General features: G+C 46.3%; 1 protein-coding gene across 1 annotated transcript in view; it reads right to left on the bottom strand.

Annotated features, from left to right (window-relative positions):
• Positions 1-27,996, bottom strand: part of wwp2 (WW domain containing E3 ubiquitin protein ligase 2) — a 307,842-nt gene that overhangs the window by 72,090 nt on the left and 207,756 nt on the right. Inside the window, exons 9-10 of the mRNA XM_072517953.1 lie at positions 27,855-27,944; positions 25,616-25,790 (exon numbers count right to left, since the gene is read on the bottom strand). Of these exons, the coding sequence (XP_072374054.1) occupies positions 25,616-25,790; positions 27,855-27,944 (265 nt within the window). The remainder of the gene's footprint in view (positions 1-25,615; positions 25,791-27,854; positions 27,945-27,996) is intronic.

Below are 27,996 nucleotides of genomic sequence, written 5' to 3' on the forward strand. Positions count from 1 at the left end.
CCCCGTCGGCGTAGATCAAACCACCTACCTTACCGGCGGGACAAGGCGGCGCGGGCGGGCTCCGGGGTCCTGGGGGGGGCGCGGGCCGATCTGGCCCCGGGGGGGGTTGCCCCCACAGTGGCCTGGCCCGCGATCGGGGCCCACCAATCTGCAGGCGGGCCTGTGCCGTGGGGGCACTCTTTTCCTTCCGCCTTAGCCACGGTCTCCACCATGGCGGAGGCGGAAGAGACTCCCTCCACAGCGCATGTGCGGGAATGCCGTCAGCGGCCGCTAACGCTCCCGCGCATGCGCCGCCCGGAGATGTCATTTCCGCGCCAGCTGGCGGGGCACCAAAGGCCTTTTCCACCAGCTGGCGGGGCGGAAATTCGTCCGGCGCGGGCCTATCCCCTTAAGGTTGGGGCGGCGCGATGCCCGACTGATTTGCGCCGTTTTGGGCGCCAGTCGGCGGACATTGCGCCGATACCGGAGAATTTCGCCCCTGATTTGTATCTTGCAGATAATGTACAGGTTTTGGGGACTCAGGAGGTGAGTTACTTGCCACAGAATTCCCAGTCTCTAATCTGGACTTGTAGACACAGTATTTATATGACTGGTCTAGTTGAATTCTGGTCAACGGTGATTCACAGAAAGTTTCATAGAATTTACAGTGCAGAAGGAGGCCATTCGGCCCATCGAGTCTGCACCGGCTCTTGGAAAGAGCACCCTACCTAAGGTCCACACCTCCATCACCCTATCCCCATAACCCAGTAACCCAACCCAACACTAAGGGCAATTTTGGACACTATGGGCAATTTAGCATGGCCAATCCACCTAACCCGCACATCTTTGGACTGTGGGAGGAAACCGGAGCACCCGGAGGAAACCCACGCACACACGGGGAAGATGTGCAGACTCCGCACACAGACAGTGACCCAAGCCGGAATCGAACCTGGGACCCTGGAGCTGTGAAGCATTTGTGCTATCCACAATGCTACCGTGCTGCCCCTTGGAGGATGCAGTGATGCTAATATCATTGAATGGCAAGGAGAGATTGTTAGATTCTTTCTTGTTGGAGCTGGTTATTACCTGTGACTTATATAGCACTTTCTGGTTTTCTAGGAGAGTTTCCAAGCTTCAAGATTGCATCTTTCCCACTTATTCTGCATCATCCTTTTTTTAACGTTTTTCCAATTAAGGGAAATTTGGCGTGGCCAATCCACCTACCCAGCACATCTTTGGGTTGTGGTGGCAGACACTGGGAGAATGTGCAAACTCCACATGGACAGTGACCCAGGGTCGGGATCAAACCTGGGTCCTCAGCGTTGTAAGGCAGCAGTGCTAACCACTGTGCAACCCCATCATCATCCTTTTGATAGGGTTATTATTCTTACATTCATTTGTATGAAAGAATAATTGGAACCAGAGATACAACAGACGCATCAGCAAGGCATCTTAGAAGACAGTGGGTCTAAGGTACCACTCCTGATAGGCTATACCAACCTCATAGGGTGTCCAGTTCAAGATTACCTTCTTGAATCTAGCAGAGGAGTAGTGTGGTTTAGGGGCTGTGTTTTTCCAGTCAGGTCATCACAGACCTTTGCAGCCTGCTGAGTACGGGCTAAGCTGTGCCTGTGGCTCTCAAATTTTCTACAAGCCTTAACTTTGTTGAAGAGTCTGACTAACTCTGACGAAAAGTGATCCAGGCTCAAAATGTTAGCTCTGTTCTCTCTCCACAGATGCTATCAGACCCTCTGAGATTTTCCAGCATTTTCTGTTTTTGTTTCAGATTCCAGTATACACAGTAATTTGCTTTTAATTTTGTCGTTGCTGGTTCCTCCCAGTCTCCTACAGGAGACATTAACCACATAACCGGAGTCTACAATACACATTTGCATTGAGCAGATTGCTGAGTCACTGTCTGCCAAGGGTCATCAGTACACCACTTTCCCCATTAACCTCAACAGCCAACAGGAGGAACCTCAGATTTCCACTCGTGGCTAGTTTCCCTCAATTCCAGCACACAGGTTGTGATCAAGAAGCGGAATTCCGGCCAGTAGCACTTGCTAATTAAAAAAACTGCCATATCCAATCAGTAGACAATCACAGGAACAGCATAATGCAAGTTTAAACAAGCTATCCAGGGACATGACATGATTCATCTGTTTGGCGACCTTCAACCATGCCCAGTATTCAACCCTTTCAGACTGTATCACGCTGACTACTCGGGGTTGAGGGATATCCCTACATCCACCAGATGTTATAGCAACAGAGTTATACTATACAGTCGATGCCAGGGGGCCACCAGGATAATCACTGAACACAACATAGGATGTTGAGGCAGAGCTTCAGGCTTTTTGATCAGTATCAGTGGGTTGTCTACAAAATATCTCTGATACCCCTCGTATTGAAGAGACATGCATTTGGAGGATGCAGATCAGCAACAACAGTCCTCATCAAACAAGTGAGCCAAGCGTGAAAGAGAAGCGGGGAAAGGGGGGCCACCTTAAACCTTGCAGTAAGAGGTCTGAGGACACAATAATTCCAGGCACCTGTTCATTCCCTGTTCTCACAGAACCCCTATGCATTAACAGTCCTTGCTACAGCTTTCTTGCGGTATGTGAGTGAGAGGTCACTCATTAGGTAGCTCTGACCAGGATCCACGATTTCTAGGTCTTTATGCCCCATTTTTCAGGAGATTTTTGCAGGAAAGCACTTTGGATTGGTACTACAGGGAGAGGCAGACGGGGGCTTGGCATTACCCAATTTTCTCCTTTATTACTGGGTGGCCAATGTTGAGAAGGTGATGGGGTGGCTGGGGAGTCAGACTCCATGTGGGGGTGGGATGGAGACGGGTTCGTGCAAGGGTTCGAGTTTATGGGCTTTGGTTACAGCTTCGCTCCCATTCTCCCCAGCAAGGTATTCCTCGAACCTGGTGGTGATCTATACTATAAGGATATGGAGGCAATTTAGGCAGCATTACAAGCTGAGCACAATGTCATTGCTGGCCCCTGATATGTCATCAATGAACACACGACGAGTGGTGAACATAACTGAGGCTTTAATAAACTACAGTACGAAGTCTTACAACACCAGGTTAAAGTCCAACAGGTTTGTTTCGATGTCACTAGCTTTCGGAGCGCTGCTCCGTCCTCAGGTGAATGAAGAGGTCTGTTCCAGAAACACATATATAGACAAATTCAAAGATGCCAAACAATGCTAGGAATGCGAGCATTAGCAGGTGATTAAATCTTTACAGATCCAGAGATGGGGTAACCCCAGGTTAAAGAGGTGCGAATTGTCTCAAGCCAGGACAGTTGGTAGGATTTTGCAGGCCAGATGGTGGGGGATGAATGTAATGTGACATGAATCCCAGGTCCCGGTTGAGGCCGCACTCATGTGTGCGGAACTTGGCTATAAGTTTCTGCTCGGCGATTCTGCGTTGTCGCGGGTCCTGAAGGCCGCCTTGGAGAACGCTTACCCGGAGATCAGAGGCTGAATGCCCTTGACTGCTGAAGTGTTCCCCGACTGGAAGGGAACATTCCTGCCTGGTGATTGTTGCGCGATGTCCGTTCATTCGTTGTCGCAGCGTCTGCATGGTCTCACCAATGTACCTCGCTTCAGGACATCCTTTCCTGCAGCGTATGAGGTAGACAACGTTGGCCGAGTCGCACGAGCATGTACCGCGGACCTGGTGGGTGGTGTTCTCACGTGTAATAGTGGTATCCATGTCGATGATCTGGCACGTCTTGCAGAGATTGCCATGACAGGGTTGTGTGGTGTCGTGGTCACTGTTCTGAAGACTGAGTAATTTGCTGCACACAATGGTTCGTTTGAGGTTGCGCGGTTGTTTGAAGGCAAGTAGTGGGGGTGTGGGGATGACCTTGGCAAGATGTTCATCGTCATCAATGACGTGTTGAAGGCTGTGAAGAAGATGACGTAGTTTCTCCGCTCCGGGGAAGTGCTGGACGACGAAGGGTATTCTGTCGGTTGTGTCCCATGTTTGTCTTCTGAGGAGGTCGGTCCGGTTTTTCGCTGTGGCGCGTTGGAACTGTTGATCGATGAGTCGAGTGCCATATCCCGTTCGTACGAGGGCATCTTTCAAGACGTTGAATGTTCCCTTCCAGTCGGGGAACACTTCAGCAGTCAAGGGCATTCAGCCTCTGATCTCCGGGTAAGCGTTCTCCAAGGCGGCCTTCAGGACCCGCGACAACGCAGAATCGCCGAGCAGAAACTTATAGCCAAGTTCCGCACACTTGAGTGCGGCCTCAACCGGGACCTGGGATTCATGTCACATTACATTCATCCCCCACCATCTGGCCTGCAAAATCCTACCAACTGTCCTGGCTTGAGACAATTCACACCTCTTTAACCTGGGGTTACCCCATCTCTGGATCTGTAAAGATTTAATCACCTGCTAATGCTCGCATTCCTAGCATTGTTTGGCATCTTTGAATTTGTCTATATATGTGTTTCTGGAACAGACCTCTTCATTCACCTGAGGAAGGAGCAGCGCTCCGAAAGCTAGTGACATCGAAACAAACCTGTTGGGACTTTAACCTGGTGTTGTAAGACTTCGTACTGTGCTCACCCCAGTCCAATGCCGGCATCTCCACATCTTTAATAAACTAAACAGAAAGCCTCCTGGCCTCGGATCCCAAACTGAGGCAGTGGCAGAGACTAGCCACCTTTATACCGAGTCCGAGGGGAGGCGGAGCCAGCAGGCAGTGGTTTACCACATTACATATAATACAGGGGCAGTTTACCACAATACACATATTATACACTACAGTGGTTCTGAGCCAGCAGGGACAAGCCCAGGCATGTAACAATACAACAGTACAATACAATACAGTGGTTTACCACATTCAACACCTGTTAAAAAAAGAGCCCAGCGGGGGTGAAGTGGAATCAAAGATCAAGTCTGTTGGGGGCCTTGACCTTCCATCGTGATCGCCTCAGTCCCGGCTGTGCTGTGGGCACCGCTGTCGAGACCTGCGTGTCCGGGAGCCTGTTGTCCTCTTCTTCACCCAGTAGTTGAGTCGGTGAAGGGGGGGGGGGCGGTGTGTGGGCGGGGGTGGTGGTGATGGCCGCCAGTGGGTCTGCGGGTGCCAGACCCTGAAGTAGCTGGGTAGTGGTGGAGGGGGACGATGTAGAATCGGGGGTGGTGGTGATGGTCACTGGGAAACCTTTGGTGCCAAATCCCGGAGGGAGACAGTGTCCTGTCACCCGTCATGATGTTCCACGTAGGCATATTGTGGATTGGCATGGAGGAGCATGACCTTCTCGACGAGGGGATCTGATTTATGGCTCCTCGCATGCCTCCGGAGGAGGACAGGCACTGGGACTGTCAGCCAGGACGGGAGCGAGAACCCGGAGGTGGACTTCCTGGGGAAAGCAAACATGCGTTCGTGAAGGGTCACGTTGGTGGCAGTGCACAGGAGCGACCGGATGGAGTGGAGCGCATCGGAGAGGGCCTCCTGCCAGCGGGAGACTGGGAGACCTCTAGACCGTAGGGCCAGGAGGACGGTCTTCCAGACCGTCGCGTTCTCCCTCTCCACCTGTCCGTTGCCCCGGGGGTTGTAGCTGGTCGTCCTGCTGGAGGCGATGCCCTTGCTGAGCAGGAACTGACGCAACTCATCGCTCATGAAGGAGGAACCCCGATCGCTGTGGATGTAGGTGGGGAACCCGAAAAAGGTGAAAAGACTGTGCAGGGCCTTGATGATGGTGGCAGAGGTCATGTCAGGGCATGGGATGGCAAAGGGGAATCTTGAGTATTCGTCAACAATGTTGAGGAAGTACAGGTTACGGTCAGTGGAGGGGAGGAGCCCTTTGAAGTCAATGCTGAGGCGCTCAAAGGGGCGAGAGGCCTTTACCAGGTGTGCTCTGTCTGGCCGATAGAAGTGCGGTTTGCACTCCGCACAGACCTGGCAGTCCCTGGTCACGGTCCTGACCTCCTCGATGGAGTAAGGCAGGTTGCAAACCTTGATAAAGTGAAAAAAACAGGTGACCCCCGGGTAACAGAGGTCATTGTGGAGGGACGGAAGTCGGTCTACTTGTGCGCTGGCACATGTACCGCGGGATAGGGCATCTGGGGGCTCATTGAGCTTCCCAGGTCGATTCAAGATATCGTAATTGTAGATGGAGAGCTCGATCCTCCACCTCAGAATCTTGTCGTTCTTGATCTTGCCCCGCTGTGTATTGTTAAACATGAAGGCAACCGACCGTTGGTCAGTGAGGAGAGTGAATCGCCTGCCGGCCAGGTAATGCCTCCAATGTCGCACAGCTTCTACAATAGCTTGGGCTTCCTTTTCGACAGAGGAGTTCGAATTTCGGAGGCATGGAGGGTACGGAAGAAGAAAGCCACGGGCCTGCCCGTCTGGTTGTGGGTAGCGGCCAGAGCAAAGTCCGACGCATCGCTCTCCACCTGGAACGGAATGGACTCGTCCACAGCGTGCATCACGGCTTTGGCAATATCTGCCTTGATGCGGTTGAAGGCCAGGCGGGCCTCAGCCGTCAGGGGGAAAATGGTGGATTTAATAAGTGGACGGGCCTTGTCCGCATAATTGGGGACCCACTGGGCATAGTAAGAGAAGAACCCCAGGCATCTATTCAGGGCCTTGGGGCAGTGGGGGAGGGGGAGTTCCAGGAGGGGGCGCATGCGGTCGGGCCCTAGGACTCCGTTTTCCACAACGTAGCCAAGGATGGCTAGACGGGTTGTGCGGAAAACGCATTTTTCCTTATTGTAGGTGAGGTTCAGGAGTTTAGCAGTGTGGAGGAAGTGCCAGAGGTTTTCGTCATGGTCCTGCTGGTCATGGCCACAGATGGTGACATTATCTAAGTTCGGGAACGTGGCCCGCAGCCCGTACTGGTCAACCATTCGGTCCATTTCTCGTTGGAAGACCGAGGCCCCATTGGTGATGCCGAAGGGAACCCTGAGGAGGTGGTAGAGGCAGCCGTCTGCCTCGAAGGCAGTGTATTGGCGGTCTTCCGGGCGGATAGGGAGATGGCGGTACGCGGACTTCAAGTCAACTGTGGAGAAGACTCGATACTGCGCAATCTGGTTGACCATGTAAGATATGCGGGGGAGGGGGTACGCATCGAGCTGCGTGTACCGGTTGATGGTCCAACTGTAGTCTATGACCATCCAGTGCTTCTCCCCAGTCTTGACGACCACCACTTGGGCTCTCCAGGGGTTGGTACTAGCCTCAATGATCCATTCTCGTTGGAGTCGCTGGTTCTCCGACCTGATAAAGGCCCTGTCCCGGGCACTGTATCGTCTGCTCCTAGTAGCGACGGGCTTACAGTCCGGGGTGAGGCTAGCGAAGAGCTAGGGTGGGGCGACCTTAAGGGTCGAGAGGCTACAGACGGGGGGGGGGGGGGGGGGTCCACCGAACTTTAAATTAAGGCTTTTGAGGTGGCACTGGAAGCCGAGCCCCAGTAATAGGGCAGCGCAGAGATGGGGAAGGACGTAGAGTTTAAAGTTAGTGTACTCTACGCCTTGTACAATAAGGATCGCGACACAGTACCCCCGGATTTCTACTAAATGTGATCCGGAAGCCAGGGAGATTTCCTGGGTCGCGGGTAAAATTGGGAGGGAGTAGCGCCTTACCGTATCTGGGTGTATGAAGCTGTCTGTGTTCCCGGAGTCGAAAAGGCAGGCCGTCTCGTGCCCGTTGATCCAGACAGTCATCGTAGATTTTGTGAGGTGATGAGGCCGGGACAGGTCGAGCGCGATGGAGGCAAGCTTCGGAAGGTGATGGGTCGGCTGGTCGGAGGTAGCGGCGGCCAGCGTACGACCGGGTGAGCAGGGCTCCCGGGAGGCTGTGGAGTCGTCCCAAGTTGGCGGCCCCCATGGTTGGCAGGTGGCATTGGAGATGCCGTCAAAGATGGCGGCCCACATGGGTCGCGTGTGGCGGGTGGAGTACAAGATGGCGTTAAAGATGGCAGCCTCCATGGGTCTCACGTGGCGGGCAAAATCGATGATGGCGGCTAAGATGGCGGCGCCCACGGGTCGAACATGATGGGTGGCGCGGCTGCTGGGGGCAGCCCCAACAGGCAGCAGGCAGCGCTGTTGGGCCTAAGAGTTTTAGGGAGAGATCGGGCCTGGCAGGCTTTCGCAAAGTGGCAATCCCTCCCACACCCGTCGCTTGTCTGGGATGCTTATCCTGACCGCAAAAATAGCACTTTGGGCTTCCGCGTTGGCGGGCTGCTGCGCGGCAGAGGCTTACGCTGCACTCGGGTCCGATGATGGCGGCGCTCACGAGGGTTCCGCACGGTTGGGCGTGTAGGCCTCCATGTTCTGGAAGGCCACCTCCAGCGAGTTTGAGAGCTGCACTGTCTCTGGGAGGCCGAGTGGACCCCCTTCTTGCAATCGCTGGCGGATGTAGTTCGATTTCATGCCTGCGACATAAGCGTCCCTGATCAACAGCTCCACGTGTTGGGTAGCCGATACCGCCCGGCAATCACAGTTCCGGCTGAGTGCCCGCAAGGCACACAGGAATTCTGCTAATGATTCCCCAGGGCATTGTCGTCTCGTGGCAAGAAGGTGCCTAGCATACACCTCGTTTACAGACTTTACATATTCTCCCTTCAGCAGCATTATCGCCTCCGTATACGAGGGGGCGTCCCTGATGAGAAGACTTGCGGGCTCACCCGTGCGTTGAGGATCTGCTTCTTTTGGAGGTCGGTGAAGTCTTTGGTGGAGGATCCGAGGTACGCTTCGAAGGAGCTTAGCCAGTGCTCAAATGTTGCAGTGGCGTCGGCTGCGTGTGGGTCCAGCACCAGGCGATCCGGCTTGAGCGATGAATTCATCTTAGATGTTTAGTTTATTAAATTGATGTGCCATCAATGAACACACGACGAGTGGTGAACGTAACTGAGGCTTTAATAAACTAAACAGAAAGCCTCCTGGCCTCGGATCCTGAACTGAGGCAGTGGCGGAGACTAGCCACCTTTATACCGAGCCCGAGAGGAGGCAGAGCCAGCAGGCAGTGGTTTACCACATTACATATAATACAGTGGCAGTTTACCACAATACACATATTATATACTACAGTGGTTCAGAGCCAGCAGGGACAAGCCCAGGCATGTAACAATCCAACAGTACAATACAGTGGTTTACCACAGCCCCCCACATGCGTTAACCATTTGTTTGTGCCGTCGGGGTTGGATGCAATGTCTAAGTCGTGGGAAGGAAAGGGCCTGGAGCGCATTAGGGATCTTATCTTGCCAGTTGGGAGGAGTTCTCGGCGAAATTTCATCTGTCTCTGACACACTTGTTCCAATATTATCAGTTACGTGATTTTATCCGTAAGGCTTGTCCTACATTTCCCGTAATGCCACAATCCTATTGTTGGCATGGTCTGGGTGGGGTGGAGCATTTCAAATATTTATGGACAGATCATGTCGATGGAAGCTGCTCCGCTGGAGCAGGTGAGGGTGAAGTGGGAGGAGGAGCTGGGACCCATTCTGGATGAGGATGTATGGAATGAGGCCCTATGTTGGGAGAATTCCACCTCCTCATGCGCACGGCTCAGCCCTATTCAGCTCAAGGTGGTGTATCGGGCTCACCTAACTAAGGCTGGGATGAGTGGGTTCTTTGATGAAGTGAAGGACAGGTGTAAGCGGTGCTCTTGTGAGCCTGCTAATCACACCCACATGTTCTGGTCATGTCCAAGGATGGTAAGCTTTTGGGTCTCCTTCTTCAGCACCATGTCAGCAATTCTTAACGTTGATCTGGAGCCATATCTATTGGTGGCCATTTTCGGGGTGTCGGACTTGCCGGGGCTGCAGACAGGGGTGTAGGTGGATGTTCTTGCCTTTGCCTTGCTTATAGCCCGGAGGCAAGTTCTGCTGGGTTGGAGATCTTCCGTTTCAGCTAGTGCATTGGCCTGGTCGGGTGACCTCATGGATTTTCTACATTTGCAAACGGTCAAGTACACCGTTAGGGGATTGGTGGAGGGGTTCTACCTGAGGTGGCGGCCATTCATCTCATACTTTAAAGAATTAGTCACCTTCAGCTGTTATAAGTGGGAGGGGAGGGGGTGTTTATTATTATTGTTGGGGGTAAGTAATTTTTGTTGGGCTGGTGGGAATTACAAGATCGGTTGGGGTTTTGTTTGTTAGTTTTTAAATATATATTGTTATTATGACACTGCACTATGTCGGAGCCACTTTCTGGGCTGATCGATGTAGGTGTTGTGTTTGTTATCAATGAAAATTTTTAAATAAAAATATTGAAAATAAAGAAAACCTCTGCATCAATGACATACTAACAATGCTGCTATTAAAACACAATGCAGGCCAAAGTACAAAATGTTACACGTGTGAGTAATTTACTTGCAAAAAGTCACAAGTCTTCCATTCATTTCTCACCCAAATGGTCAACTCAGTGTTTTTCTTCCCCCTGGTAGCCTCAGTAAAGCTGGTAGAGACTACTGTTCATTATACTTGGGCCCTTGAGATGCCCTTGACTTCTAGGTGCTTGTGACGGAGGGACAGTACAGGCTGCAAGATCTTGGCTGCTATCACACAACCTGTACTAGGGGACGAGCATGGCCAGGTTATCAAAGTTGCAGTGGGAGAACAGGTGGCGAACAGTGACCACAATTCCGTAAGCTTTTGGATACTCATGGAAAAAGACGAGTGTTGTCCTAGGGTTAAAGTGCTAAATTGGGGGAAGGCTAACTACAACCAGATTAGGCAGGATTTGGAGGCCGTTGTTTGGGAGAGGATGTTTGAGAGTAAATCCACATTTGGAGTTTTTTTAAGGAGCAGTTGATGGGAGTGCAGGACAGGCATGTGCCGGTAAAATGGAAGGACAGAAAAGGCAGGATTCGGGAACCATGGATGACCAGCGAAATTGAGAATCTTGTCAAAAAGAAAAAAGATGCATATGTGAGGTACAGGCAACTAAAAACAGATGAAGCACTTGAGGCATACAAGGAAAGTAGAAAAGAGCTCAAGCAGGGAGTTCGGCGGGCAAAAAGGGGTCACGAAATGTCCTTGGCAGGCAGGATTAAGCAGAATCCCAAGGCATTTTATACGTATATTAGAAACAAGAGGGTAGCGAGAGAAAGAGTTGGTCCACTCAAGGACAAAGGAGGGAAATTATGTGTGGAACCAGAGGAAGTAGGTGAGATCCATGAGTATTTTGCATCGGTATTCACAAAGGAGAGTGACACGTTGATTGGTGGTGTCTAAGAGGGATGTGTAAACACTTTAGAACAGGTCGTTATTACGAGGGAGTAAGTGTTAAAAAGCATTAGGGTAGACAAATCCCCAGGGCCAGGTGACATCTATCCCAGATTACTGAGGGAGACAAGAGATTAAATCGCTGGGCCTCTGACAGAAATCTTTGTGTCCTCATTGGCCACTGTGAGATCCCAGAGGATTGGAGGGTAGCCAATGTTGTACCGTTATTTAAGAAGGGTTGCAAGGATAATCCCGATAATTATAGGCCAGTGAGCTTGACGTCAGTGATAGTGAAACTGTTGGAAAAGATTCTCAGAGATATGATCTATGCACATTTGGAAGTGAATGGTCTTATTAGCGACATGCAGCATGGTTTTGTATGAGAGAGGTCATGTCTCACTAATTTGATTGAATTTTTTGAGGAGGTGACAAAAATGATTGACGAGGGCAGGGCTGTGGATGTTGTCTACATGGACTTTAATAAAGCATTTGATAAGGTCCCTCATGGCAGGCTGGTGCAAAGGATTAGATCACATGGGTCAGGGGTGAACTAGCTGGATGGATCCATAACTGGCTTGGCCATAGAAGACAGAGGGTAGCAGTGGAAGGGTGTTTTTCCGAATGGAGGTCTGTAACTAGTGGTGTTCCACAGGGATCAGCTCAGGGTCCTCTGCTCTTTGTAATATATATAAATGACTTGGAAGAAAACGTAGCGGGCCTGAATAGCCAGTTTGCGGATGATACTAAGATTGCAGGAGTTGCGGATAGTGATGAAGATTGTCAGAGAATACATAGATAGGCTGCAAAATTGGGCGGTGAAATGGCAGATGGAATTTAACCTGGACAAATGCAAGGTGATGCATTTTGGTAGATCCAATTCAGGTGGGAGCTATAAAATAAATGGCAGAACCATCAGGAGCATAGTGACACAGAGAGACCTTGGCGTGCAGGTCCACAGATCCTTAAAAGTGGCAGTACAGGTAGAAATGGTGGTAAAGAAAGCATTTGGCATGCTTGCCTTCATAGGACGGGGTATCGAGTATAAAAGCTCGAAAATTATGTTACAATTATATAGAACCTTGGTTAGGCCACATTTGGAATACTGTGTCCAATTCTGGTCACCACACTATCAGAAGGACGTGGAGGCTTTGGAGAGAGTACAGAAAAGGTTTACCAGGATGTTGCCTGGTACGGAGGGTATTAGCTATGAGGAGAGATTGAATAAACTGGGATTCTTCTCCCGAGAGAGACGGAGGCTGAGGGGCGACCTGCTAAAAGTTTATAAAATTATTAGGGGTATAGCTAGGGTGAACAGTTGGAGGCTTTTTCCCAGGGTGGAAATGACAATTACAAAGGACACAAGTTCAAGGTGAGGGGGGTAAAGGTTCAGTGGAGATGTGCGGGGGATGTTTTTTTTTTACACAGAGGGTGGTGGTGGCCTGGAATGCACTGCCAAGGAAGGTGGTAGAGTAGATATGTTAGCGACCTTTAAGACTTATCTGGATAGGCACATGAACAGACGGGGTATAGAAGGATACAGGCGGTTGGTCTAGATAGGACATGTGATCGGCACATGCTTGGAGGGCCACATGCCAGTTCCTGTGCTGTATTGTTCTTTGTTCTTTGTCCTTGTTTACTTTCTGGGACTAAGGGGTCATTAGTTCAGGGGGCGGCAAAGCAATAGCTTGTATCCTGATCGAGACCAACACAGTCATTCCCATGAATATAGGACTATTACCTCCATTAATCTGTGAGGAAGCTGACTGCAGAAGATACATGACCGCTTAAAATCTCTTCAGTCTACTACTCTGTCTAAGGTGAACACATCCGTCTCTCCAATGTGGAGCGCAGAGCCTGCATGATCTTCCACCAAAGCTGCAAAGGCCTGTGACTCTTACTCACTGTGAGGGTCCAACTGCAGCATTTGTGCAAGTGACCACAATCTCCAGGGTAAAATGGGGGGTGCTGATGTCATACAAGGTCACACAACACAGGCTGGAAGCAGACACCTGAACACCTTCAGTCATAGAGCTGAAACTCTTCTAATACCACATACAGCTGTTTATGTCATCTCTGCTCCCAGTAGTAATGTTAACAGAGAACCTCACCCATTGGCAAACAGTCTCCTGTGCTGGCCTTGTCACCAGTACCTGGTGTTGCTCACTCATGCTAGGTGGTTCGACAAATACAGATCCCTGTATTATAAGTGACAATGACTAAGCTTGTGCCTGGAAGCAATGGTGCGTGGGACAATCTATGCACAGGACTTTCCTCCCCCAAGGTGTTTGGTTCTGCAGGAGCCTCCTGTTACCAAGCAGAACATAGAACAGAACAGAAAGAGGACAAGCACAAGAGCAGGAATAGAAGATTGACATTTGCAGGCAACAGTCCTAAAAATACAGTTCAGAAGTAGTGAAGTTTGCTGAGGTAAATGAAGGGTTACAAATAATATGCAGACAACCTGCTCAGGTGAGCTGCCAGCCAGGCCTTCCCCAATGCGGTAAGCAATGGGTGCTGTTGAGAAATGTGGAGAGATGGAGAGTTCTACTTCCCTCTCCCACTTGAAGTTATTGAACCTCTTTTTAGACTGAGCCCAAGCCCTGGGGACAGGGGGGTTGAATTTGATGGCAGTGATGTATTCAACCATCTCTGTCCTGGCCTACTTCATCATGGACTTGGGTCTGCTCCTGCCCTCATTTCCTCCAACAGGAACTTCAGGTGAACATCAGAAAACCAGGGATCAGCCAGTCTACTTACCGGTGCTGTCACAATCTTTACCAGCCTCTGCAAGCAAAAATCATAGCGGGGAGTGCAAACTCTTTTAGGGTCCCCACTTTCATTAGGCCTTGGGAGTTGTGCCAGAAGCTCCACACATCATGTGGACAGGCAACCAGTCAGTTGAATGGAATTGGTCATATGCCAAGAGTAACATTGGTTCCTGCCACCCGTACACACCCGACACCCCACCCCCACATTTCACCTCAGTTAAAAATGGAGCGATATTTGGAGCTGAAACATTGAAAGCTTAGCGATTCCCCCGAATGCTGCTGCTTTTAATAAGTTATCATATTTACAGCACTGTACACTTTTCAAAATATTAACTTACACGGAAATGTCACCAAAGAACTTCAGACATCTGCAGTTAGCATTGGATTTTGAAACTACATTTAGTTTGAAAAATGTAAGCTAGTGTGGCTAACACATTTGCAACCGCATAAATAAGTTCTAACAATGTTCCAACAAAGTTATTTTCCAATATCCCAGCCTCCATCCATTGAAGAATTAAGAAGGCAAACAATTAGGAAACCAATAGTCAAAAACGTTTCATTTACGTTTTACAGAATTTGATTTCAGAAGCTAACAATCAGCAAAAACCAGAATAGATTTAAACTTTTCCCTATTCTCAAAACTGTCTAACACAGTGAGAGAGGGAGGAGAGTTAAAAATTAAATACAAAATTGATATAATTTGCCTTCGGAAACAAATCCTAAACTTTTTATCCTGCATTTTTAACAAAATTTATGATTAATGAGGTAACATTTGAACTCTGGATGCAAAAGTACACGATAAGAATTTTCCATTTCCCTTTGCTTGTATCCGAAATAGAAATATTTCCCCAGAGTCCTGTAATTACTTGTGTTTATAAATAATTAGCATTAATTTTCTGCAAAATACCATTTTGGGGAAGTAAAAGGGGTTGGAAAGGAAATTAGTTACTGAGAAATTTATTCCTCATTCTTCAAAGAGCCATTTCCAAACCGATTACCACAATATATTAGTCCTTAAAACTATCTTTTCTTTAAAACTTCAAAACTTTTTAGCAAGCGTAATCCAATTCTCTCAGATATTTCCATGTTTCATTTGTAAAAACTTGTTCATCATCATGAGCTTCATTCCCTCTACATCCAAATAACATTATTACAGGGATGAGTTATTTTCTATAGAGTCGCCATTGAGAGATATAATGGAAATGGTTGATTGGAAAACAGAGTAATAAAGTGAAACAGTGTTACCTTCGCAACAATGGTCATGAAGAAGCACAAATAGTTTGCCAATTTCAATATTGCTTTTGTGAGGGAATCTGTATTTTTAAATTGGATTTGTGTTTTCGGGGCAGAGGCTCGCGACTACAACTCCCAGCATTCCTGGGATTCTGGAACAAGCATACAGTGCGGCAAGAGGGCAGGCCGCACATGCACAAGGATGGTTTGAAAATATGATCGCGTGACCTAGCATGAGGTGTGAAAACCCGATCACGGAAGTGTGTGTGTCAATGTGAAGGGAGAGTCCATGTGACAGTTAATTAGGAGGAGAAGAAGAATGTTAGCCATGGGTCACTGAAGTGCTGTCATTAGCTCCGTGCAGCTGGGACACAGGAAAAGCCCAGGGACAATTGACAGCTACAAGCTGCTGAGGAGCTGGGGCTCAGAGAAGACGGTTGGCAGCAGTGTAGATGCGGAGTTGGAAACTGCACCCAAATATTAGCAAATATCGTGGTTCACTGAGGTGATCGAGTGGCTGGGAGGTGAGCAGTCGCTGGGGCAGTTTGAGCTGGGGTCTGGGGCAATTTGAGTTGGAGTCTGGTTGCTTGACAACTCATTTTAGGCAGAAGAGGAAAGAGTGCTTCCAAGCTACTGTTGAGGGAAATCAGAGACGACAACATTGAAAGAGAAGAGCTGAAATCTCTCATAAGGAAAATAGAGTGGGAAGGACTTTGTAAGTGAGAGGGATCACTGACAGCTGGGAAGGTTGCGGAGATATTGGTTGAAGCTGTCTCGTGTGTCTGCCAGTTGCCGTACAGATTGTGGTTTGTGTTCGACCAAGGATTGCCTGTTAATTCATGTTTACCTCATGTTAATTTTGGATGTTTAGTGTATAAGAAAACTCATATTGACTGTTTAGTTGACTCCTGTATGGTAAAGTTTATTCTGCTGGTTTGAAACTAAGGAATCTTGTGGCTTTATTCTCTTCGTAAGTAACTGGAATTTCAAATTTTGTCCACTTGATACAAAATTTCTTGATCCCTAACCAGATCATAGCACTTTTCACATTTAAAATATCATGCTTTGTAAGTACCATGTTAGTGCGATGAGAGGAGCTAATAAGATGTAAGTACAAAGACAGCATCAGAAAAGTGCCAAAATAACAGTTAGCATAAGGAATACATCTCATAATAACTAATGTTAATCTTAACTGGATATAGTCACAGCCAAATCAAAAACATAAATTTGTTATAAAACCCAAGGTGCCACTGCTCTAAAAATAGAAAATGCTGGAGATACCCAGCAAATAATGTGGAGAGGGAAACAGAGCAAACATGCGTCAGTTATGTTATCTTGTGGCTATTCTAAAATTCAAAGTTACTTATGTTTTCCTTCCATTTGACCATGAAGCCATGGACAACCATGTCACTTGAGCCCTCTTTTGAATCAATCTCTTTCTAGAAAATGAGGATCTATGGTTGTTTCATGTTGCTGCATTAATATGCTGCGCCACAAAGTAGTAGGGTAAATAATTTTTTCTGAGAGATCTCCACACACAACTTTGCAGCATATGCAGTGCCATGAAAGAAAGGTGCCAACCTTTCTCAGAATTTGTGACCAAGTTCAGAGGAGCACAATAGGAAAGAACAGTTTGGACTGTTGGGAAAACAAAGGTAGTTTTAAGGGATTTATATTTGCATTGGTAAACGTTAGAAATAAGGTATAGTCTTGTTTAATGTTTCTGTGTCTGGAAGGGTAAAACCCATAGTTAGATTCATGCTGGATAAAGGTGTTTGTGTGTGTGTGGGGGTTGGTTAAGCTCCAACTGTTTTTCTATTGTGCTCAGAGAGGGCTATGGTGTGAGGAATAAATAGGTCAGTAGAGGTATGCGGGCATTGCTTAGCAACTGGGGCCTTTGAAATTTTAGTTTAGTTAATTTGATTGCAGTTGGAGACAGGACCTCGAGGAATGAACATCTCTCAACTCTGCCAGAAGAGAAACAGGACAAGACAGGAGGAGTCCAGAAAGGAGAGTCAAAAAAAGGTATGTTTCCAACGCTTGATTTAGGAAAAGTACATACATGCAACAGTCCAAGTCCCAGCCGGGATTATTCTCAAACCCCGGTTTCTACCTGGGCTGGGTTTTATCCTGTGGAATTAACGAGCCCTTGGATGGGCCTCTCCCATCACGGGGCTCACAGGAGAATAATGGCATCATCCCCATTGGTTTTGTGGGAGTTTCATGGGGATGATAACATCCCTCCACCCCAAAGTCCATAAGTCCTCTAAAGTACGGAGTGTAGGAGGTTATCTTCTCCTCTTTGCCCGTGGCTGCACCTCCTGTGGCTGCGGGGCTGGGTCGGGGTGTGTGTAGCACGTCAGGGATCGCCGTTTCCTTGATGACCGTCTGGAGGGTACCGCTGGCGACTGATCCCTGGCAAGGTCGCCATCGGAAACCTCAGATGCCTGGGTCTCCATCTCAAATTTCAAATCCACCACCTCGCGTATCTCGGTGTCAGGGTCCCCAGGGGCGACACCCTGAGGCCCTATGTGCCAGGTTGACATAGCTGGAAGATGGTTCCTCTTGTGGGCGTGTCCTAAAACTGGTTCCCTGCATCTGAGGTGATAACGGTGCTTTTGCACTGTCCATTTTTGAGTCTTTACTTGGCACAAGACTGGTCGCTCTGTTATATCACAGTCCCTGGAATCCAATGGGCTCCATCCCCGAAGTTTTGGACATACACCACATCCCCCATTCGGAAACTCCTGGTCAGTGTCCGCCTGCCTCGACCTTGCCTATGCAGGTCCTGACTGCGGTGCACACTCCCACCAATATCGGGTAACATCAATTCATAACGTCAGACCGTAAGAAATAAGGGTAGGCCATTCAGCTGCTTGAGCCTGTTATGCCCTTTAATGGCTAATCATGGTTAATCTTCTACCTTAACTCCACCTTCCTGCACTATCCCCATATACCGTAACACTCAAAATCCTGTTGATATCTCTCTTGAATATATTCAGCAACTGAGCATCCACAGCTCTGTATGATGGCGTATCCCAAAGAACCATAACCCTTTGAGTGAAGAAATTTCTGCTCATCTTAGTCCAAAATGGCCAATCCCTTATTGTGAGATTGGGAAGTTCCAGACCCCTTAGTCAGGGAAAATACTTGCCTTTCTTCTAAATATAGGCCAAGTCTACTCGATCTCTCCTCATAAAACAATCGTCACATCCTAAGAATCAGTCTAGTGAACGTTCCCTCCACGGCCAATTTATCCTTGCTTTGGGAGGGAGGTCAGAACTTTTTTTTAAATTTGTTCATGGGATGTGGCTGTTGCTGGCTGGGTCAGCATTTATTGCCCATCCAAGAGGCATTTAAGAGTCATCCACATTGCTGTTTGGAGTCACATGTAGACCAGACTAGGTAACAATGGCAGATAGCCTTCCCTAAAGGACATCAGTCAACCAGATGGGTTTTTACGGCAATCAACTATGGTTTCATGGTCACCTTTTAATTCCAGATTTTTATTGAATTTAAATTTCACCATCTGCCATGGCGGGATTCGAACTATTGTCCCCAGAGCATGACTCTGGGTCTCTGGATTACTAGTCCAGCGATAATACCACTACATCACTGCACACACTACTCCAGCTACAGTCTCATTGAAGCCCTATGTAATTGCAGGAAGACGTCTTCACTCTCACAACTGAAATTTCTGAACTGTAATTTCAATATCACATCTTTACATCATCAGGTCTTTCTGCGTCTGTACTATCAGTCTGTGATTTTTCCATCCATTAAAATGATCTGGTGAGCCAATGCATTTCACCCTTTTTATTTTCTTATGCTACCTTATTCATAAGCAGGTCAGATATGGTCCAGTAAAATCATGCTCATAGTGGCAACATCCAATACACCAAACCACCTTCCCTCAACAGACTACACTTTTTAGTAAGTCTCAATATCTCTTTTGTTCACTAATGCAGGCTGGACAACCATAACGTTCCATAGTCTAGTATATCACCACAAAGATTTATTTTATAATAAAGATTTTGTGCCAACCAAAAAACTAAATGGAAACCTGAATATTGTGTTCTTTCTCAAATATTAAAGAAGTAAACATAGTGGAATCCAATTGCAAATCATAAGTCATGCCTAATAAAAACAGCTTCTATAAAACCAGTCTCGGCAGCTTGAAAAACATGCCTGATTGAAAGAAATGATAGCTCGCTGGTGCTATCTAATTATATCACTGCAATTTGAACAGATACTTGACCCTAGTTTGCATCATATTGGGTCTGTGCCGTGCAACAGTTAGAGGAGGATGGCGCCGAATCTTTGAAGGCAGCCAAATTTGGGGAAGACGCTCCACAATTCCCCACAGTTGATGGAGTTGAAGGCCTTTGTGAGATCAGAGAACGGCATGAATAAAGGTTGCTGTTGCTCTCTACATTTTTTTTGGACTTCTCTTGCTGTGAAGATCATGTCTCCTGTGCCTCTTGATGGATGGAATCTGCATTGTGACGAGCATGAGTTGTTCAGTCAGGGGAGAAAGCGTTTGAGAAGGACTCTTGCAATTATCTTCCCTGTGATGGACAGCAGAGATACCCCTCCATAGTTACCAGTCAGTTTTGTCTCCTTTTTTTTGAAGATAGTTACAAGTATGGCACCTCGGAGAGTTCCTGGCATGCTCTCCCCCTTCCAGATAAGTGAGAGGAGGTCATGCTTTCATTTCAAGAGTACCTCTCTGAAGTATTTTAGCATTTCAACAGGGATTCCATTCGCACCGGGGGCCTCGTTGATTCTTAGCTGTCGAATGGCCTTTTCAATCTCATGTCGGGCTGGGATTATGCCGAGGTGGTGGTGGGTAGCACGCTGTGGGATGAGTTATGGGTAGTCATGTTGAGGACTGGGTCTTGGTTGAAGAGATCCTTCCAATGATCCTTCTAACTGCCTCTCATATCATTAATGAGTGCCACTCTGTCCTTAGCTCTCAGTAGTGTAGATACTTGGGTGTTGGGCTGTAAACTGCACTGGGTCTTGACTGCACTGAAGAATCCAATCATGTCATGGCTGTCAGCGAGTTGCTATATTACCTGCACACTTTGGGGATTATCAACCAAATACTGCAATGGTCAGTTCAGGTTAACAGAGGTTATCACTGAGGATTAGGCAATGGTCAGTCCAGGTTGATGGAGATTATTGCCAAAGTTAGGCAGTGGCTGGTCCAGCAGTCATCAGCTCCTGTCATGGCACATCCTTGCAGTCCCTTGCTTTGACAAGCCGGTGCCAATATCTGGAGCGAGGGTGTTGCCATGAGGTTTTGCATTTGTCTCTCTGACAAAAAAAGGGTGTTCGGTACGATCATACTATGCTCTTCAGGAGAGGTAATCCATTGTGTTAGCTATCCCTACACCTTCCTTGCCAATCACACCTTTCCAATGGATTGTGTCCCTCCCAACTGAAATCACATTGGAGAATCAACTTGTCTTCCTTTAGGGCATGGGAGAACATCAAGCCTGGAGTAGAATTCTTCTTTGCATTCAATTTATAACAGGAAAATCAATGAAAGAATTAAATTGAAGGGCAGTACAGTAGTTAGCACTGCTGCCGCACAGCGACAGGCAACCGGGTTCAATTCCGGCCTCGGGTGACTATGTGGAGTTTGTACTTTCTCCCTGTGTCTGCGTGGGTTTCCTCCGGGTGCTCCGGTTTTTTCTCAGTCCAAAGATGTGCAGGTTAGGTGAATTGGCCATGCTAAATTGCTCCTTAGTGTCCAAAAGATTAAGTGGATTTACTGGGTTACGGTGGGGTGTGGGGCTAGGCAGGGTGCTCTTTCCAAGAGTCAGTGAAGGCTCAATTAGCCGAATGACCTCCTTCTGCACTATAGGGATTCTATGATAATCTATGATTCTATGAATCTTTCTGAAATGATGGAAGCATTTGATGTGCAGAAAGTTTGACATGATCAGTTTGACATATTTAAATGAGGTCAATATTAAAAAGTTACAAAATGAACATCAATTTTAAATCAGCATACACAAAATCCAAACTACGTAAAAATGTAACTTTAGCAAGCTGTCTAATATAAGCCTTTTGCCTAACAAGCATAACTATCAGCAATCCAATTAGTCTTACATTTCCCCCATCATATTATATCCCGTCATTATGGAGGTGTTCCTCACCAATCTTACTTCAACATAACCATCCAGCCACTGCCTGTACTGATCGAAAGCACCATTTACGAACTTCTCACACCAGAAATATTAGTTTTCAAATAATAGAGAACACTGTAGTTGTATGAAGCCTGTGTGAACTAATTGAACGAACGGAACACATCGGCTGCCTCATTTGTTGGCAAACAGCAAGCAGCAACTGCACTTGAAAAATAATTAATTGGCTCTGAAATGCTTTTGGATATCTTGAAAGATGTAATAAAAATTAAAATCTGTTGACCAACTTGAACATGTTTCTTGAATGTCAGAATAAGTCTAGAGAAAGAGTGATGAAAGAAGTAGAGAATTTATAAATATGTCCATCAGATTAATAAATTAATACACAACTTAAAATTGCATCAGTAAATATAAATTGGGATGGAGCAAATACATATTAAAGGAAATAAACTATTAGAAAACCAAAAATAGAATAAAAATTCTTCATCTAGGTGTTAAAATCAGAAACCAAAATGGCAATAAAGAGGAAAACATACAGAAACTGTAGTTAATAAAACCCCACTAAAGACATTGCACCTAAATGGACCAAATCTATTTTAAAAAATTAAAGACAAGGAAAGACAGGCACGTCATTTTTTTCTCTGGAGGAGCACAGCAATCTTGGTTCCCGATACTTGCCTCACTGAGAATTGGCAGAAAAAAGCCATTATGGACTTTGGAAGATTTTATTTGTATATGAATGCTTATGTTGGCCGACTGTTCTCCTGTGAAATGTATTACTAAATAGATGGCGTAATTCTCCCCACTCTCAATATATGCAGCAAACAGAGAAAACCGCTCAGTCTAGACTGGGTTTGGACCCCGAGGTAGATGTCCAATCAACCAGCCCTCAGTATCCTCAGTCAACCAGTCGTGACTACCTTCCAGTACGTCCCCAGCAAATGTTGACAATGATAATAAAGAACCCAGAAGACAAATGCAGAAAGCCAATCAGTAGTGCAAAATAAGACGTGTGTGTGTGATAGACTCTATCCGGGTTAATCTGAATCTGTGGCAGAGGTACACTGTAACAGAGCAGTACTTTCCTGCTGAGTTCGATTCTCCAAAACCTTCTGAAGAGTTTTGCAATTAGGTCGAATATCAGGGGAGCGGTTAAGAAAATGATATTGATAGCTCTCAGCATATTCCTAAAGAACAGCACAGGCAAAAAACAGATTTAAATGTTGAGGTAGTGAAAAGGACGCAGTGGTGAAGAATGAAGGTGAAAGAAAACAACTATGAATTAGTGAACAAAGGAGACCAAACAAGGAGAAGAAAAAAAATAAAGAACACCCGTGCGAAATGATAAATTATAATACGAGAGTAAAAATTAAAAAGGGCACCAGCAAAAGTAAAATCAAACACCTGTCATAAAATAAGTAACACAAATAGGGTTAACTAGAACACTAGTAGAGTATGCGTTTGTTCTGGGATGTTCACAAATTAGGAAGCATAGAACATAGAATCCCTAAAGTGCAGGAGGCCATTTGGCCCACGGAGTCTGCTCTCACCCTCTGAAAGAGATCCCTACCTGGGCCCACTCCCCCACCCTATTTCCATAACCCCACCTAGCCAGCACATTTTTGGACAACACTCCACCTAGCCTGCACACCTTTGAACCTTCCACCGAGCCTGCAAATCTTTGGACCTCCCACCTAGCCTGCACATCTTTGGACTTTCCACCTCGCTTGCGCATCTTTGGACACTCCATCTAGCCTGCACATCTTTGGACACTACACCTAGCCTGCACATCTTTGGACACTACACCTAGCCGGCACATCTTTGGACACTACACCTAGCCTGCACATCTTTGGACACTACACCTAGCCGGCACATCTTTGGACTTTCCACCTCGCTTGCGCATCTTTGGACACTCCATCTAGCCTGCACATCTTTGGACACTACACCTAGCCGGCACATCTTTGGACACTCCACCTAGCCGGCACATCTTTGGACACTCCATCTAGCCTGCACATCTTTGGACACTACACCTAGCCGGCACATCTTTGGACACTCCATCTAGCCTGCACATCTTTGGACACCCCACCGAGCCTGCACATCTTTGGCCACTCCACCTAGCCTGCACATCTTTGGACACTCCATCTAGCCTGCACATCTTTGGACACCCCACCGAGCCTGCACATCTTTGGCCACTCCACCTAGCCTGCACATCTTTGGACACTCCACCTAGCCTGCACATCTTTGGACACTCCATCTAGCCTTCATATCTTTGGCCACTCCACCTAGCCTGCACATCTTTGGACACTCCATCTAGCCTTCATATCTTTGGCCACTCCACCTAGCCTGCACATCTTTGGACACTCCATCTAGCCGGCACATCTTTAGCCACTCCACCTAGCCTGCATATCTTTGGACACTCCACCTAGCCTGCATATCATTGGACACTCCACCTAACCTGCACAACTTTGGACACTCCACCTCGCCTGCACAACTTTGGACACTCCATCTAGCCTTCATATCTTTGGACACTCCATCTAGCCTACACATCTTTGGACACTCCATCTAGCCTGCACATCTTTGAACACTCCATTTAGCCTACACATCTTTGGACCTTCCACTTAGCTGGACATCATTGGACACTCCGACTAGCCTGCACATCATTGGACGCTCCACCTAGCCTGCACAACTTTGGACACTCCATCTAGCCTTCATATCTTTGGACACTCCACCCAGGTGGTACATCTTTGGACACTCCACCCAGATGGTACATCTTTGGACACTCCATCTAGCCTGCACATCTTTGGACACTCCATCTAGCCTGCACATCTTTGGACACTCCACCTAGCCTGCACATCTTTGGGCACTCCACCTAGCCTGCACATCTTTGGGCACTCCACCTAGCCTGCACATCTTTGGACACTCCACCTAGCCTGCACATCTTTGGACATTCCATCTATTCTGCACATCTTTGGATCTGACGACACATTATACATTTGAGCCTGATGCAACAGAATGCGAAGAGGTGTTATGGCGGTTTATCGATCAGAAAACGTAAAGAATGATTTATGGTCTATGGGAGCAATGTTTTTTTAAAATAAATTTAGAGTACCCAATTATTTTTTTTCCAATTAAGAGGCAATTTAGTGTGGCCAATCCACCTTACCTGCACATCTTTGGGTTGTGAGGGTTAAACCCATGCAGACACGGGGAGAATGTGCAAACTCCACACGGACAGTGACCCAGGGCCAGGATTCAAATCCGGGTCCTCAGCACTGCAGTCCCAGTACTAATCACTGCACCACCGTGCTGCCCTATGGCAGCAATGTTAAGAGTACAAAGAAGGGAGGAAATGTTTGAGGGAGTAGTTTCAATAAGTGAACCATCTTACATATGTGATATTGTCGGGCTAGCCTGGCTTCAAGAGTAAACCTCAGGAATTGGAGTTGGAGATCAATACAGTTAAGGATGCCACTGTTATGACAGAGGGACGAGTGCTGAAAGAAACAAAGGATATAGGGATACTGAATTGATGAAGCAAGCTCATGCATGAAGGAAAAAAGGTAGGAAAAGATGTGCAGCATCGACAAAGGGTCATCTGGACTCGAAACGTCAGTTCTTTTCTTTCCTTACAGATGCTGCCAGACCTGCTGAGATTTTCCAGCATTTTCTCTTTTGATTTCAGATTCCAGCATTCACAGTAATTTGCTTTTATTAAGGTAGAAAAATCTTGGACAGTATCTGCTTGCTAATATTTTGCGCAATCAATTCAAGGACAAGGTGTGAACAATACCCTATTACACCTTATTAAAAATAACCATAAGATTTAGTGGCATCCCCTTCGAAAATGCTTCAGCAAGTAATGAATCTTATAAAATATCAAAATAGAACAGCTTCGTGTAATGCTTTGTCATTTTTTGTTGTCAGCTTGATCCTCAACTCTATAGTGCTCTTCAGTTTGGCTGGTAGCAGCATATAGGGAATGAAGGTAAGGCTCCACATAACCTGGGGCTGGGATCGAAGTCAGGTCCTCAGCACCGTGGGCAGCAGTGCTAACCATGCGCCACCCTGCCGTCCGTCTGTACACCTTTTTGATTCAATTTCAATACTAGAAAGACCAATGCTCACGTTTATAGAAACCAAATAATAAAAATATTGCAAATGCTTTCCAAGCTATAGAAAAGGAAATGCAATTTGCTGAAGAGTTAAAAACAAAAAGGCAGAATGAAAAAAGTATTAGAATATGAAAAAAAAATCCAATTGTTTAAATCGAGTACAAGCTCATCTTACTTGGTATAAAAACCTTTGGTTGAAATGTTGCATTGCTCCCTGAAGTTGGTTCCTTTGTGACTGCCACTGTTCGAAGTTTCGAACAGTCTCGGCTGTTGGCCGTTGCCATGTTGTTGTCCTCGTGTTATGGTCCACGTAATAAAACCTGCCACGTTGATCTACACGTTTTTCCCAACTTTAAAAATAATGTATCCAAGAATTAGAGCGAGTTTGCAGACCTAAATGTTGACTTTTAATACAGAACTGAACTAAAGTACAATCTGTAGCAGGAATTAGGACCCCTTTCTGAACACAAAATGAAATACATTAAATGTTTAGTTTTGTTTTAAATTGAGAAACACAGTAAAATTACAAAACATAACTTCACCAAAAAAAAATGATGACGCAAATCAGATATTAGCAGTTCGAAATTTTGCTTTTACAAATTGGAGGATGGGGAATAGGAAAGGACAACCTGAAGAGATAAAGAATATCATCATTTGAGGTTCGGGGAAAGTTTAAATTGCAATAATCACACTAGAATAAATGAGAGAAAAGAACGATTACAATGGGGAGTGATTGCTGTCCAAAAAGTATGCAAGAGGTGCTAGAAAAGCTTCAATATGGCAGAAGTACTGATGTCTTAAGTCAGATTTGAAAGAAGAGTCGGACGCAAAGTAAATATTTGGTATGGGGCAAAATCATAATTTTGGAGGTAGCTTTTGTAATGGATACATGCAAGTTTCATTTAATATAAAAACAACAGCATATCAACAGATGGATACCTTAAAGAGGGAGCATCAACAGTGTTAGACTTTTCAGGAGATATGAATTGCAAGTCAACCACATACATTTCATAATTTAAAACATTATAAATCTAAAGGAATAATTAAACAATAAGATTTCTCTTTGTGTTGTGGTCTCGTCTTAGCAAAATCTGCTGGATCCAGCAGCATGAGAAACCGGGGAAATTATTTAATGTCAAAAAGGCATTGGTGTGAAGGAATGCTTTGCAAATTAATTTAAAAACAAATTAAATAGGCATATCTCAATTCTTAATTTTCCCAAAATTTGAATTTATTTTAAACTCATTGCAATGCTCGGTTTATAGTGATTGTTTCTTGAATTCTTTTTTATGAATAGCCTAGAAAACTAAAACACACAGTGAAAGCTCAAGTACCGCACTCCCATTATTTGCATTCCTAATAATCTTCAAGAATCTTTGCAGGTAAATGGAAGCCATCTGGGATTAGGGTCATTCATGCTTCCATTTCGTTCCACTCCGATGGCAAGATCAGCGAGGATCGGAACAGCTAACATGCCAGTCACTACCAAGCAACCCTTGTCAATCTTTGACAGCTATCTCCAGCATGGAACGAAAACATTCAGTCACAAACACTCCTGTTTAGTAAACCTGCTCATCCAGTAACTTTGCAAAGTGCTAAAGGGCTGTACAAAAACAAGCTGATGGTACATGCAGCAGAACTCCACTGTACAATAGCATTTAATCAGGAAAACTCTGCAGTTTAAAAGTCAGAAGCTCTTCAGGACTGCTTTGGCAGAGGTTACCACCAGTATCACGGAGGGTGAGCATAGGCTGGCTTTAACATTCATCAGTGTGCGTGGGACCTCCACATCTGTTTGTGGTGGGCACGCACAGGCAAAACAGGACAACTATTAGTTCATGTGGTCTCTAGTAGGTCTGGCAGGTGAGGTGATGCAGAACATTAAACCCAATTAACCACTCAATGTGCCAGGTGGTTCTTCCAGGAGGAATAGTAACCAGAGGAATTTAGAGCTGAGAAAGTACTGAGGAATTTTGGGGGAAATAAGCAGCACAATTAAATTTCAGAGCAGCAACTGCCCATGTCGTTATCAAGGTGAGTCCTCTCCAATTCTGACAATCTTTCAGGACTAGTGTTATCCAGCATGGTGGGCAATCAAGATTCTACTGTGATTATTTGAGTGGGTTTTTTTTTTGGAAAATCTTTTATTAAGGCATATATAATTTTTAACAACAATTTTCAAGAGGAAAAAAAACCCAACAGAACTAATAACGCCCACCCAACCAACAACCAAACATGGCTTACATACACAGTTCCCCCCGTCCCCCTTTCCCACTAACTATTTCCCACCTCATTTGAGTGGTTTTGATGAGAAATTTCAGCTATAAAACAATTCCTTAAGAGGATTCTTGTTTTCTTAAATTCAAAATGCCATTTTTTAAAAACCTTTTTTTGTTTCATTGATCGGTGCTTACCCTGGAGGCAGAGGTCTCTCCCACGTGGTAATCTTGGTGTTGTGATCTACATAATATACCCTTCCATTTGGAAGTACTCGCTGTTCCCATCTGAAAAATAAGCCACAGGCCTAAATAATATATAACAGCTTTTGATATTTCT

This window comes from Scyliorhinus torazame, chromosome 10, assembly GCF_047496885.1.
Source record: "Scyliorhinus torazame isolate Kashiwa2021f chromosome 10, sScyTor2.1, whole genome shotgun sequence".
In the NCBI taxonomy this organism is placed as follows: Eukaryota; Metazoa; Chordata; class Chondrichthyes; order Carcharhiniformes; family Scyliorhinidae; genus Scyliorhinus; species Scyliorhinus torazame.